The sequence below is a fragment of the Somniosus microcephalus genome, chromosome 16 (genome assembly GCF_052327205.1).
Source record: "Somniosus microcephalus isolate GS21.2 chromosome 16, FLI_Smic_1.0, whole genome shotgun sequence".
NCBI classification, from domain to species: domain Eukaryota; kingdom Metazoa; phylum Chordata; class Chondrichthyes; order Squaliformes; family Somniosidae; genus Somniosus; species Somniosus microcephalus.
Window position 1 is genome coordinate 50,521,843 of NC_141002.1, and position 12,384 is coordinate 50,534,226.

Below are 12,384 nucleotides of genomic sequence, written 5' to 3' on the forward strand. Positions count from 1 at the left end.
GCCTGAATAATGAAGCCATTTATGTCAGCTAGTGGCTGGGACCATGAAAGGTTGTTGAGCAGTCAGGAGTGGGGAGGGGATAAATGCTGCAGGATGTAGATTTCTTGGGAGGAAATGTACTTGGAGAGGCATTGGGGAGGCAGGAGAAAAGCTTCAGAGTGATACAGTGAGTGAGGGGCATATAGTTAATTGGGGATGGGAAGGTAGTAGCTGAGGTAATTTCATGAATGGTCTCAATGTTTGCAATGAGGAAATTCATGAACTTTTTGCACTTGGCATTAGAAATGAGATTGGAAAGGAGTTTGAGAGGAGATAGTTTGTCAGAGAGAAGGAGTCATCGATTATCCTTTCTCTCCAGAATGGTCCTGGATTAGTAGGAGGATTTGGTTGTGGGAGGGGTGGGGGGCACAGTAATGCTTGACATGGTCAGTCCACATTTGGCAGTGGTTGACAGGATCAGTTGTGTGCCCAATCCACTCAGACTTTAGAGTGTGAAGGTGGGAGCTGTATCTGGGGGAAAGATGGTGTAGCAGCTTGTGACTGACTTGTAGATGAGGCATTAAAGGTGCAAGTGCGGTCAACACAGGGCAGCAATGCATGATGGATGAAGGAGTTGGGAGTACACAGAACCACAGATATATGGGAGAACATTGAGCTCTGTGCTGACTTTTGGTGGTGATTTGGGGGCTGGAGTTTGTAGCTTCGAATGAGTGGAGGAGACGCCTTCAAGCCCCAGCATGGGGCAGGATCATAACTAGTTGTAAACATTATTAGTGAGTGGTATTTAACATTAACTCAGGGTTCTTGGCGTGTAAATAAAAATACAATTGTTGCACAATTTTATACAATGCTGAATGCGACAAACCATTAAGAATAATTGAATTACTGACATTGTGTCAACTCTTTGAGTGTACTCTTTTAGTGCACACAAAAACAAATAAACTGCAACTTAACAAAAATACATTAAATGAAACTTAACAAATTAAATTAAAATTTGGTTGCCGGGGGTGATGATGCACTCCAATCCCTCCGGTGCCCACCAGTCGCGGAAGGCGTCGAGCGTGCCGGCAGAAACCGCGTGCTCCATCTCCAGGGCCACCCAGGTGCGAACGTGGCAGCGGAAGAGAGGCAGGCGCTCTTTTGGTTGAACCAAACATAAACAAATAGACTGTAACTAATTAAACTTTAAATAAACCTTAACAAATCAAATTAAAATTTGTCCAAATCAATTATGCACTCCAGTCCCCGCGGCGCCCACCGATCGCGGAAGTACTCGAGCGAGCCGGCGGACACCGCGTGCTCCATCTCCAGGGCCACCTGGGCGTGAACATGGCCGCGGAAGAGAGGCCTTCTTGTGTTAAACCAAAAATACATTAAACAAATAAACTGTAACTAAAAATCTAATAAACGTTTAAATAAAACTTAACAAATTAAATTAAAATTTGGTCATTCAAATCGATTATGCACTTCAGTCCCCGCGGCGCCCACCGGTCACGAAAGTGCTCGAGCGAGCCGGCGGACACCGCGTGCTCCATCTCCAGGGCCACCCGGGCGCGAACATGGCCGCGGAAGAGAGGCGGGCAGTCGAGCCAAACGACCCCCTCGACCACCTGAACTTGTGTCAAAATTCTGGATCATTGAACAACGATAAAAAACGGAAATAGATCAACGTGACTTAATCATTTTCCTGTTAGAGGTTTATTGGAACTTAAAGTACCATCATTGATACATAATGATGGGTGCTAAATGTTTGAAATGATCTACCAGCCAAGGTGAGAGAGGTCAAAACATTGGGGTTATAAAATACAATTTAGATGCCATGATGAGAGTTAATGTAGTAAACGGATGAGTTTCAGTGAGCAGAATGACTTGTTCTGATTTTAGTAATGCAAGAATAATTGCTTCAGCCCGCAGCAAGGACCTCTTTTTAAACGGTGCCGCTTTTAAAAGGGGATGGCAGTGATTTTTTTTTTGTTTCCTTTTTCTCCACCTTCTGGCGGCAGGGGGAAGTGAAGGACGTCGGTACAATTCAGGGTGGTGTTTGGGTTGGGGAATATTGTCTCTCCAAACCATTTTTTTCCCCCTCCAAAGAAAGGCGATATTGCACGGAGTGAATGCAGAGGCGACAGGGGGAAAAAGGGAGTAGTGAGATGGGGGTGTGATTAACAGCAGGAAGAGAGAGAGAGAGAGAGAGAGAGAGTGAGTGAGTGAGCTGCTCCCTGGCTGAGGACGGTCACTTTGTTACAATGAGTTGGAACTCGAGCTGAGCGAAGCAGCGCCGCCGCCGTCGCCTGTACAAGCTGCAAACAAAAGCAAGGAAGAAAGGGTTTTTTTAAAAAAATTTATAAATATTTATTACATATTTTTTTTTATATACAAGAGGATGATGCTCCTCTTTCCCATCAAGAAGATCCGGAAACATTTCAAGGTGCTGGTGTTTGTGGTGATTCTGGGGCTGGGAGTTTGGGCAGCTTACCTGGAGTTCGTCGCTTCGAGTGAGTGGAGGAGGAGCGGCGCCTTCAAGCCCCACCGCGGTAAGGAAGGAGCGGAACCAGTTGGAAGATTGTTGGCGTTTTAACATTAGTCCGGGATTCTTGGGCGTGCAAATACATTTTTTTAAATAACCGTATTGTTGCAATAATTGCGTGACTGGATAAACTCCTTGCTGTCGATTATTCCCTGTGGAAAATTACGTCTTTAAATAGTCTCGTAATTGCTATTTTTATTTATTTATTTTTAAACAGTTTGACTTTTTTTTGGCAAAATGGGTTCTACTTGAAACGATCGCAGTTTCTCGGAGTGCCCACATTACCGCTGGCTTCTTGTGTTCAATACAATGGGACAATGCAGACGCGTGGTTTTACTGTGTCTGGGCTCCAAGCCCAGCCCTCGGGAGGGATCCGCACACTCCTTCAGGTCAACGTGTGATTTTTGTTGGAGTTTTTCGGTCAGGTTAATCGATCCCGAGAATGGACTTGCGTATTCTGACCAGTGCAAAAAAAAAACCCGAAGTCTGAGCTCTGAGGGCAATATGTAAAAAATAAAAAACACTTGGTTTTTTTTGGTCGTTAATTACGCAAACATTTTTGTTTTCAAAGTGAAAGTACTCCGATTGGTTTCTCAACTGGAAACACTTCGCTTGGAAATCCAGTTTTACTGTCGGTAAAATCAATTGTAGTTCCCCCGCTCTTTGCGGGAAAGGCGTATGACACACAAGACTGCTAGTCAACCTACTGTTGAGATTTTTTTTTAATGTAGGAATAGGCTTTTAATTCGAAAAATTACTGCATTCTAGTACATATTCTGCTTTGGAGACTAACCAACTTATCTCCCAAGATTCCGGGGAGGCGGTGTTACCTGCTTAACTTTTCTTTGTATGTGTAACTATTTTTATACGTTTTGGATACTCTTAAATGTTTACGTTTAGATCACTTGAATGAATGTAACCAGTCGAACAAAAAGACGTCTTCATTTTGTTGCCTGGATCACCTTTTTTGTAGTGTGCGAGGCAATTGAGTGGCTGTAGAGGGGGCACTTTCAGTTTTGGAAAACAAGCGATGATCTTCAGCAGTTAAAAATAAATTGAATTGGGACAGGGTACATGTTGGGAAGAGGCATGTATTTATCAACAAAAAACCCAGAAAATGCCGGAAACGCATTGCAGGCCAGTCAGTCATCTGTGGAGAGAACAAACAATTAGCGATTCGGACCCTTGTGCTGGGCTGTTTGGTCCCTTAGCAAGTAGAAAAGTGGAATCAAGATTGTGTCCTTTTTTAATGATGGGAAGTACTTTGTGTATGTAAATGATGGGCAATAGTTGGACAGATGTATACAAATGGTAGACCAATTTCTGAACACCAGCATTCTGGTTATACACAGTTTGAAGTATTTACATGGGATATACGGCACAGAAACAGGCCATTCGGCCCAACCAGTCCATGCCGGTGTTTATGCTCCACTGGAGCCTCCTCTTTCCTCATCTAAAGTCTTTCCTCATCTAAAGTCTTTCCTCATCTAAATCTATCAGCAGAACCCTCTATTCCCTTCTCCCTCGTTTGTCTAGCCTCCCCTTAACTGCATCTATACTATTTGCTTCAACCACACCCTGTGGTAGCAAGTTCTACATTCTCACCACTCTTTGGGTAAAGAAGTTTCTTCTGCGTTCCCCATTGGATTTCTTGGTGACTATCTTATATTGATGGCCTCTAGTTATACATTTTCCCACAAGTGGAAACATTCTCTCTATCCACTCTATCAAAACCTTTCATAATTTTATAGACCTCTATTAGGTCACCCCTCTGCCTTTTTTTTTCAAGAGAGAAGAGACCCAGCCTGTTTAACCTTTCCTGATATGTATACCCTTGCATTTCTGGTATCATCCTTGTAAATCATCTCTGCACCCTCTCCAGTGCCTCTGTCTCCTTTTAGTAATATATGACGACCATAACTGCACACACTACTCCCAAGTGTGGTTTAACGAAGGTTTGATCCAGGTTTAGCATAACTTCCCTGCTTTTTTAATTTTATCCCTCTAGAAATAAACCCTAGTGCTTGGTTTGCTTTTTTTATGGCCTTTGCTATCATCCGCAAATTTAGAAATTGTGTTTTTGATTCCAAAGTCTAAATTGTTAATGTAAATTGTGAACAGCTGTGGTCCCAGCACTGATCCTTGTGGAACACCACTACCCACCTGCCACTGAATAGCTACCCTTCACTCCCACTCTCTGCTTTCTGTCTTGAAGCCAGCTAGCAATCCATTTTGCTACTTGTCCCGTGACTCCGCATTCTCTGATCTTGTTCATCAGTCTATTATGGGGTACCTTATCGAAGGCCTTTTGAAAATCTAGATAAATTACATCTACTGCATTACCATTGTCTACACTCTCTCTCTGTTACCTCTTCAAAAAATTCAATAAGGTTGCTCAAGCAAGATTTTCTCTTTTGAAATCCATGCTGACTATTCATTATTATACTTTTTGTTTCTAGATGTTCTATTCTCCTTTAGTAGGGATTCCATTATTTTTCCTACCACTGATGTTAAGCTGACTGGTCTATAATTCGCTGTACATGTTCTATCCCCCTTAAATATTGGTATACCGTTAGCTATCCGCCAGTCCTCTGGTGCTACACCTTTTTCTAACGAATTAGTAAATTTTTCTCAGCTGGATGTTGAATTAAACTTTGGATCACTTGTTAAGTAAAGTATCCTTTCCTATTGGGCAGCATTGAGCTGCTAAGTATAACTCTGAGGAAAGTGGCAAAATATTGTTATGTAATGAAGATACTTAAATATTGTGCCTGTTTCCAGGTCTGTATATCTGCTTTTTCTGTCCTTCCTCCCCCACCAAAAAAAGTTTTTAATAGCTGCCATTTACGTAGGTTGTCTTAATGTCCTATTTCAAGTTACTATCATGTTCTGTTCCCTTATGTACAGTCTCGGGTGCTTGGAAACGTCACACATTATTTCTAGGGTATAACGTTCTTATGATTTATGGTGTGTACACTCTGAAACTGATTCTTTCTAGGCTGAGGCAATGCCACCAAAACTAATGAGTGCCACCATGTCTTTCTGTTCTAGTTTACAGTTGAGAATATTTCAGTGGTGAAACTTTCTATCTTTCATTGAGATTCAAGTATTTGCCCGTTGATTAATATTGAGACTTCGGTGGCAACCATTGCTTGTAAAATATCTACGCAACTGTTAAATCTGCAAGTCTCTTAACCTTCCTTCAACAGTTGACTTACCAACAATATGAATGCTCTTAAGTGCACTGTCGAGCTAGCTAAGCACCTGGATTCCTGTGCTAGGGTGGCTCTAAGAAGTAAAAATCAGTTTGCTGCTTGTGTTCATCAAGTTGCTAACTTTTGCTGCATTTGTTGTTCTTCTGGTAGTCTCACGGCTCTAATCTACAAGCTGGCACTGAGTCTCTGACAGTTGCAATGTAGTAAAGAGCATGTCTCCAGCCTTTCTATTTCCTTGCAGTCAGTTCCAAGCTCTAAAGCATTTCTACCACCTCCACACACCCCCCCCCCCCCCCCCCCCCCCGCCCCTGCCGTCACCCCAACCAGGCTGCTGGACCATGCCCTGCATTGTATACTGGCATTTTTCTTCAGCCTGCTTTTAAGGGCAGAGGAATGTGTTCTGCAGGCAGATGATTTACTGCAGTATCCATGTGTAGGAATGTCACTTGTCCCATACAGTCAGGAATCAGACTCTACTGTTGGGCTATACTGATGCCACTATATCTTGCCTATTGTGGTTATAGCTGTAGGCTTTTAATATTGTCGCTTTATTTTTCATAGAGTCATAGACATGTATTAAGGAATTGAGAAATAATGGTTTTTTCTGAGTGACTTTAAAAGAAGTGCAGTTGCGAGGATTTATTGATATATTCTTCGCACACGCACACATGTGAATCTTGTAGTGATATTCTGGGCATACCTCTGCATTGACACAGCATTTTGAGACACGATCTGTATTCTAGGATGAATGCAGAAATCTGGAATAATCAGCAGTAGATCTTTTAGTGCTGCTCCAGTCATAAACCTGGGGATTACTGATAGCTTCACATATCTTCAGAGCAAATGTACTTTGGCATTAAGTAGATGATTCAGCTCTACCTCGCCACTCTCAATCCCTCCACTGCCTCTGTGTTCTCGAAGTCCAAAGCCATGTTTTCAGCCCTGCCACAAACTCCCTTCCCTCGCTACCAATTCCGTCCCCTTCTCCGGCTGAGCCAGACTGTTTCTAATCTCTGCATCTAATTTGACCCTGAGCAAAGCTCCTGAACCTATATCCTCTCAATCACCAAGACCACCTACTTCCACCTCCACAACATTGCCCATCTCCACCCCTGCCTCTATCCATCTGCTGCTGGAACCCTCATCCATGCTTTTGTTACCTCCAGAATTGACTCTTCCAATGCTCTTCTGGCCAGCCTCCCATCATCCACAATCCATAAATTTGAGCTGATCCAAAACGCTGCTGCCCGTAACCTACCTCGCACAAAGTCCCGTTCACCCATCACCACTGTGTTCGCTGACCTACATCGGCTCTCTGTCCACCAACGCCTCAGATTTAAAAATCTCATCCTAGTGTTCAAATCCCTCCATGGTCTCGCCCATCCCTATCTCTAACATCCGCCAGCCCTACAACTCTCCATGAATTCTGTGCTCCTCCAACCCTGGCCTTTTATGCATTCCCACTCTTCGCCATGCCATTTGCAGCTGTGTCTTCAGCTGTCTTGGCATTAAGCTCTGGAATTTCCTCTCTCTAAGATCCTTAAAACCTCTTTGACCAAGCTGTTAGTCACTCCTAAAAACTCCTTTCAATCAGTGTCAATCTTTGTCTGATAGTGTCCCTGTAAAGTGCCTTGGGATGTATTCCTATCTTAAAAGGCACTATATAAATGCAAGTTGCTTTTTGTTAAGTTTGTAGGTTTCTTGCTTCTTTGCAACAGATTAAGTTTGATGTGGATTTCTCTATAGCTTGCCATCAGGATGGATATAAGATTTCTAGAAAATGATAGTTTCAGATAGCAATAAGTGTGTCTCCGCTTTTATTTTTGAAAGATTTTCCGCTTTGAATTTATCATTGGCATGCATGAAATCGTCCCATTTTATTTCTGCCAGAAATTGTGCACCTCTGAAGCGGACTCTCTCCCCCTTTCCTGGTAGTTTACTCAGGCTGACACGAACAGTGTGAACCTAAGTATCTTGCTCAACCCAGAGTCCATCGAGAACACGTGCTTCCACCATCACAAAACGATCTACCTCACCCCAAATGCCTGCTGTAATCCTTGTTTCGTGCACTTGATTTTTCAAATGCTGGCCTAATCAGCCTTCCAAGTGCTACCTTACGCAAACTCCAACTTTCTCCAGAACGCCACTGTATTTTATCCTGTTGCGCTGACCTTGGTTGACTTCCTGTTGGCACAATGCAGTAACTTCAAAATTTTCTCCTTGTTTTCAATACCAAGGTCTCGTGCCTTAGTATTTATGCAGTTACACCATTTCCCCCCCCCCCCCCCCCCAATCCTCTGCTCTGTGGGGGAGCTTTTAACTATCGTGCCTCAGCAACTGGGTTCCCTTTCTTCCTAGTCTCCTCACCTTGAAAAATCTCCTCCTCAAAACCTATGTCTATAGCCGTGCTATTGACTATCTTCTGAATTCTCTGATTTACTGCTGAAGTACAGTTTTGAAGAAAGCAAAGTCTTTTAACATGCTAATGATTTATCACAAGAACACTTCCTGTAACCCCAACAGCTGCCGGATGAAACCTACTTTTCTGATCAGAAAACTCAATTTAAGTTAAAGATGTGATGAATTTTGTCTAGCAACTATAATATTGCCAAACCTAAACAATGTATATTTGTGGTCCTCAACAACACCCCTAAATGGTCATCTTGATGCCTCTGTGTCTGTAGGTTGTACAGATTATTATTGCTCAGTCCATGACCTTTATCTGATAGATGGCCTTCAAATAAGTGCCTGTTATCCACGGGAATTATATGAATACAAAAAGCATCACATTCATCTGATGAAAGGTCATCAAGCTGAAATGTTAACTCTGTTTCTCTACAGATGCTGTCTGATCTGCTGAGTATTTCCAGCATTTTCTGTTTATATATCCCATTCATTTGGTTTGTCTTGCTGTGGCACTCCATATACTAAATTTATGCAATTTGTATAAAAATTGCACTTTTTTCCACTGATTGTCGACATAAACAAGTTTGACATAAGTGGGTACTACTTGTATTTTTAGACAAATTTTGTTTTGTTTTAACAGATTAAACATCATTCTATGTATAAAATACATATTTGAACTCTCCTTTGTCCTTTTTTAATTGTTTTTATGTATCACTTAAGTGTCATCTCCTTGTCCTAGTTAGCTCTAATTTGGACACTAGCAACTAACAAGCAGTAGGTGAGCTAGTGTTTTCTTTTTCCTAGTACAGTATAGGCGCCCCCTCACAAACTGCACCTATGGCCTAACACGGATTGGGTTGGTGACCTACTTGCAGTCTTTTGCCACTCCCACTCTACATCCTGATACAAGATGACTTTATTTTTCCTCTCATTCGGATACTTTCACATACTGCTGTGATATTCTTCTCTCTCGCCTAGGTTGTATGTGGCATCTCTCCAAAACAGCTAGTAAAAACTCAGCACATGGAGAGGAACGCATGCACTGCTGGCACACTCTGCAATTGGTCTTTTAGCTTTTATTAATCTTGCACTTTTCTCCCATTAGTGGCTGAAGTATGATTCTCTGGAATCAGCTGTCCTCCTGTACCACACCTGTGGCCACTGTTGCCAAGACCAGAAGCATTGTTAATTTTTCTTTACCTTGGGTGGGGGCATCACAAGTAAGCCTAATTCTGCCCCTGCCTCCTATCTTTTTAGACTTTTTTTCTCCTCTTCTCACACACTGTCCTCTGCTCCTCACACACTGCTCCTTGCACACTGTCCTCTGTTAGACCATACCTGGAGTACTGTGAGCAGTTCTGGGCACCACACATTAGGAAGGATATAGAAACACAGAAGGTAGGAGCAGGAGTAGGCCATTCGGCCCCTCGAGCCTGTTCTGCCATTTAATGAGATCATGGCTGATCATCCAAATTCAGTACCCGGTCCCTGCCTTCTCCCCATATTCCTTGATCCCTTTAGCCTTAAGAAATATATCGAACTCCTTCTTGAATATATTTAATAAGTTGGCCTCAACTGCCTTCTGTGGTAGAGAATTCCACAGGTTCACCACTCTGGGTGGAGAAATTCCTCCTCATCTCAGTCCTAAATGGCTTACCCCTTATCCTTAGATTGTGACCCCTGGTTCTGGACTCCCCTGCCCTCGGGAACACCCTTCCTGCATCTAGTCTGTCTAGTCCTGTTAGAATTTCATAAGTTTCAATGAGAGCCCTCATTCTTCTAAACCCTAGCAAATATAAGCCTAATCGACCCAATCTCTCTCCATACGTCATTCCTGCCATCCCAGGTATCAGTCTGGTGAATCTTCGCTGCACTCCCTCCATGACAAGAACATCCTTCCTCAGATAAGGTGACCAAATCTGCGCACAATACTCAAGGTGTGGTCTCACCAAGACCCTGTACAACTGTAGCAAGACATCCTTGCTCCTGTACTCGAATCCTGTTGCTTTGAAGGCCTACATACCATTTGCCTTTTTAACCGCCTGCATGCTTGCCTTCAGTGACTGGTGCACAAGGACACCCAGGTCTCGTTGCACTTCCCCCTTCTCCCAATCTATTGCCGTTCAGATAATCTGCCTTCCTGTTTTTGCCACCAAAGTGGATAACCTTGCATTTATCCACATTATACTGCATCTGCCATTCATCTGCCCAATCACCCAACCTGTCCAAATCATACTGGAGTTTCTCTGCATCCTCCTCACGACACACACGTCCTCCCAGCTTTGTGTCGTGGCCTTGGAGGGATTGCAGCGTAGGTTTACCAGAATGACACCTGGACTTCAAGGGTTATGTTACGAGGAGAGATTACACAAACTAGGGTTGTATTCCCTAGAATTTAGAAGGTTCAGGGGTATTCTGATTGCAGTTTTCAAGATATTAAGGGGAACAGATAGGGTAGATAGAGAGAAACTATTTCCACTAGTTGGGGATTCTAGGACTAGGGGCCATAGTCTTAAACATTAGAGCTAGACTTTTCAGGAGTGAAATTAGGAAACGCTTTTACATACAAAGGGTGGTAAAAGTTTGGAACTCTCTTCTGCAAATGGCAACTGATAGATTAATTGTTCATTTTAAATCTGAGATTGCTAGCTTTTTGTTAACCAATGGTATTAACGGATATAGGACAAAGGCAGGTATATGGAGTTAAGTCGCAGATCAGCCACGATCTCATTGAATGGCAGAACAGGCTCAAGGGGCTCAATTGCCTACCCATGTTCCTATGTTCTCTGCACAAAGCAGGGCTCAATCTTGGGAGCCTCCTTGGTCTGTATGCTTGAATAATACATTGCATGGTGATTTACCCTTTTTGCTTTAGATAATAATTCTTAGTCTTTGTACTGCGGCAAAATTGTGACCATACCATACAACTTTTATGTGACGTGGCCATCCTGGGTTAATTCAATTCTAAGCAGTAGGCACCTGATTCCTATAATTGCTGTTTTGTATTCATAAAAACTGTTGTCTTAAAATGTATTGCATTATTTATCTACATTAGCTGCTGGATAAGGGAAATTTATTTGTCTGTTAACTAATATTGATTTATTGTGAGATCTAGTGAAGTATATAATCCCTCAGGATGCAAAAAATACTTGTGGATAACTACTCGTAAATTCCTGCTTATACTTTAAGATTTGCTTTGAAAAACTGTTCTGCAAATTGTTGCCTTTGCCTAAAACAAGTGCTATGATTTCTAAATTAAGCCCAAGATTCTTTGACTCCAAACATTTTTTTTTACTGTCGACTCAAAAGCACACATTTTCTCCGAGCTAATGTCTTCCCAGATGATTATCAGCTTAATCTTAGAAATGCAACTTAAAGCGTGTGGAGTCTTTGATCACAATGATTCAAACCAGCTCACAAATTAAACAGAATGAGATTTTCCTTCTTTCCCAGGTCGTAAAATTGAGCTGTGTCAGCGGGCAGGCCCGTGGTATTTTTGTGGGGTGAGGGAGGCTAGCTCCACAGAAATTAAATTCTTAACTTTTTGAAGCGGTCTCTGCTGAAGACTATACAACTGAGTACAGCATGCACAGTGCAAACTCCATCTACTTGCGATCCGATTTTAGTCTGGGTCCGATTTGCAGAACGCCTTATTCAGGCGGGCGCCCAGCACACCTAGAAGTGGTCGTCTTCCAATTTGGCAGCCAGTGCACTTCCAGGGGAGATTGGGTATGGAAGATAGTGACCTGAAATTGGTCTCGCCAACCTTCATTATACACCTTCAAAAAAAAAAAACAAAAAAAAAAATTAAATAAAAATGGGGGGAAAAAATGTTCAATTTCTCCCCTGGAGTCTTTTCAATCGGATGCATGTGGCATGAAATGAAACTGACCTTGGGTTTAAAAAAAAAAAAAAAAAATGTTTGCTTATCAGTGGAACAGCCACATGTGACATTAAAAATATCCACTATTTGTGAAGTTAAAACATAATCTCTGCTGAAGTCACTTGGATCTGGTTTTTGGGAAAGGGCCTGTTAATAGCCAGTCAACGCTTAAGGTTTAGGCTCATCCATGAAGAAAGGTCATTTGGCAAAGGCACCAGCAAGCCTCCGTTATTGGTTACCCAAATATGACGAGCATTGAAATTGCAGCTTTACTGTGTTTTTTGTTGGGGGAGGGGGGTAGAAGAGGAGATCCCTAAATTTAGTTTTTGAAGTAGTCAGTAAACATTGAAGAA

The 12,384-nt window shown here is 42.4% G+C and overlaps 1 protein-coding gene across 2 annotated transcripts in view; it reads left to right on the plus strand.

Moving 5' to 3' along the window:
* Window positions 1-1,812: 1,812 nt before the first annotated feature.
* Window positions 1,813-12,384, plus strand: part of b4galnt3b (beta-1,4-N-acetyl-galactosaminyl transferase 3b) — a 192,976-nt gene continuing 182,404 nt past the window's right edge. For both annotated transcript variants that reach the window (XM_086009008.1, XM_086009009.1), the window contains exon 1: window positions 1,813-2,534. In XM_086009008.1, the coding sequence (XP_085865134.1) occupies window positions 2,384-2,534 (151 nt within the window). In that variant the 5' untranslated portion in view covers window positions 1,813-2,383. The remainder of the gene's footprint in view (window positions 2,535-12,384) is intronic.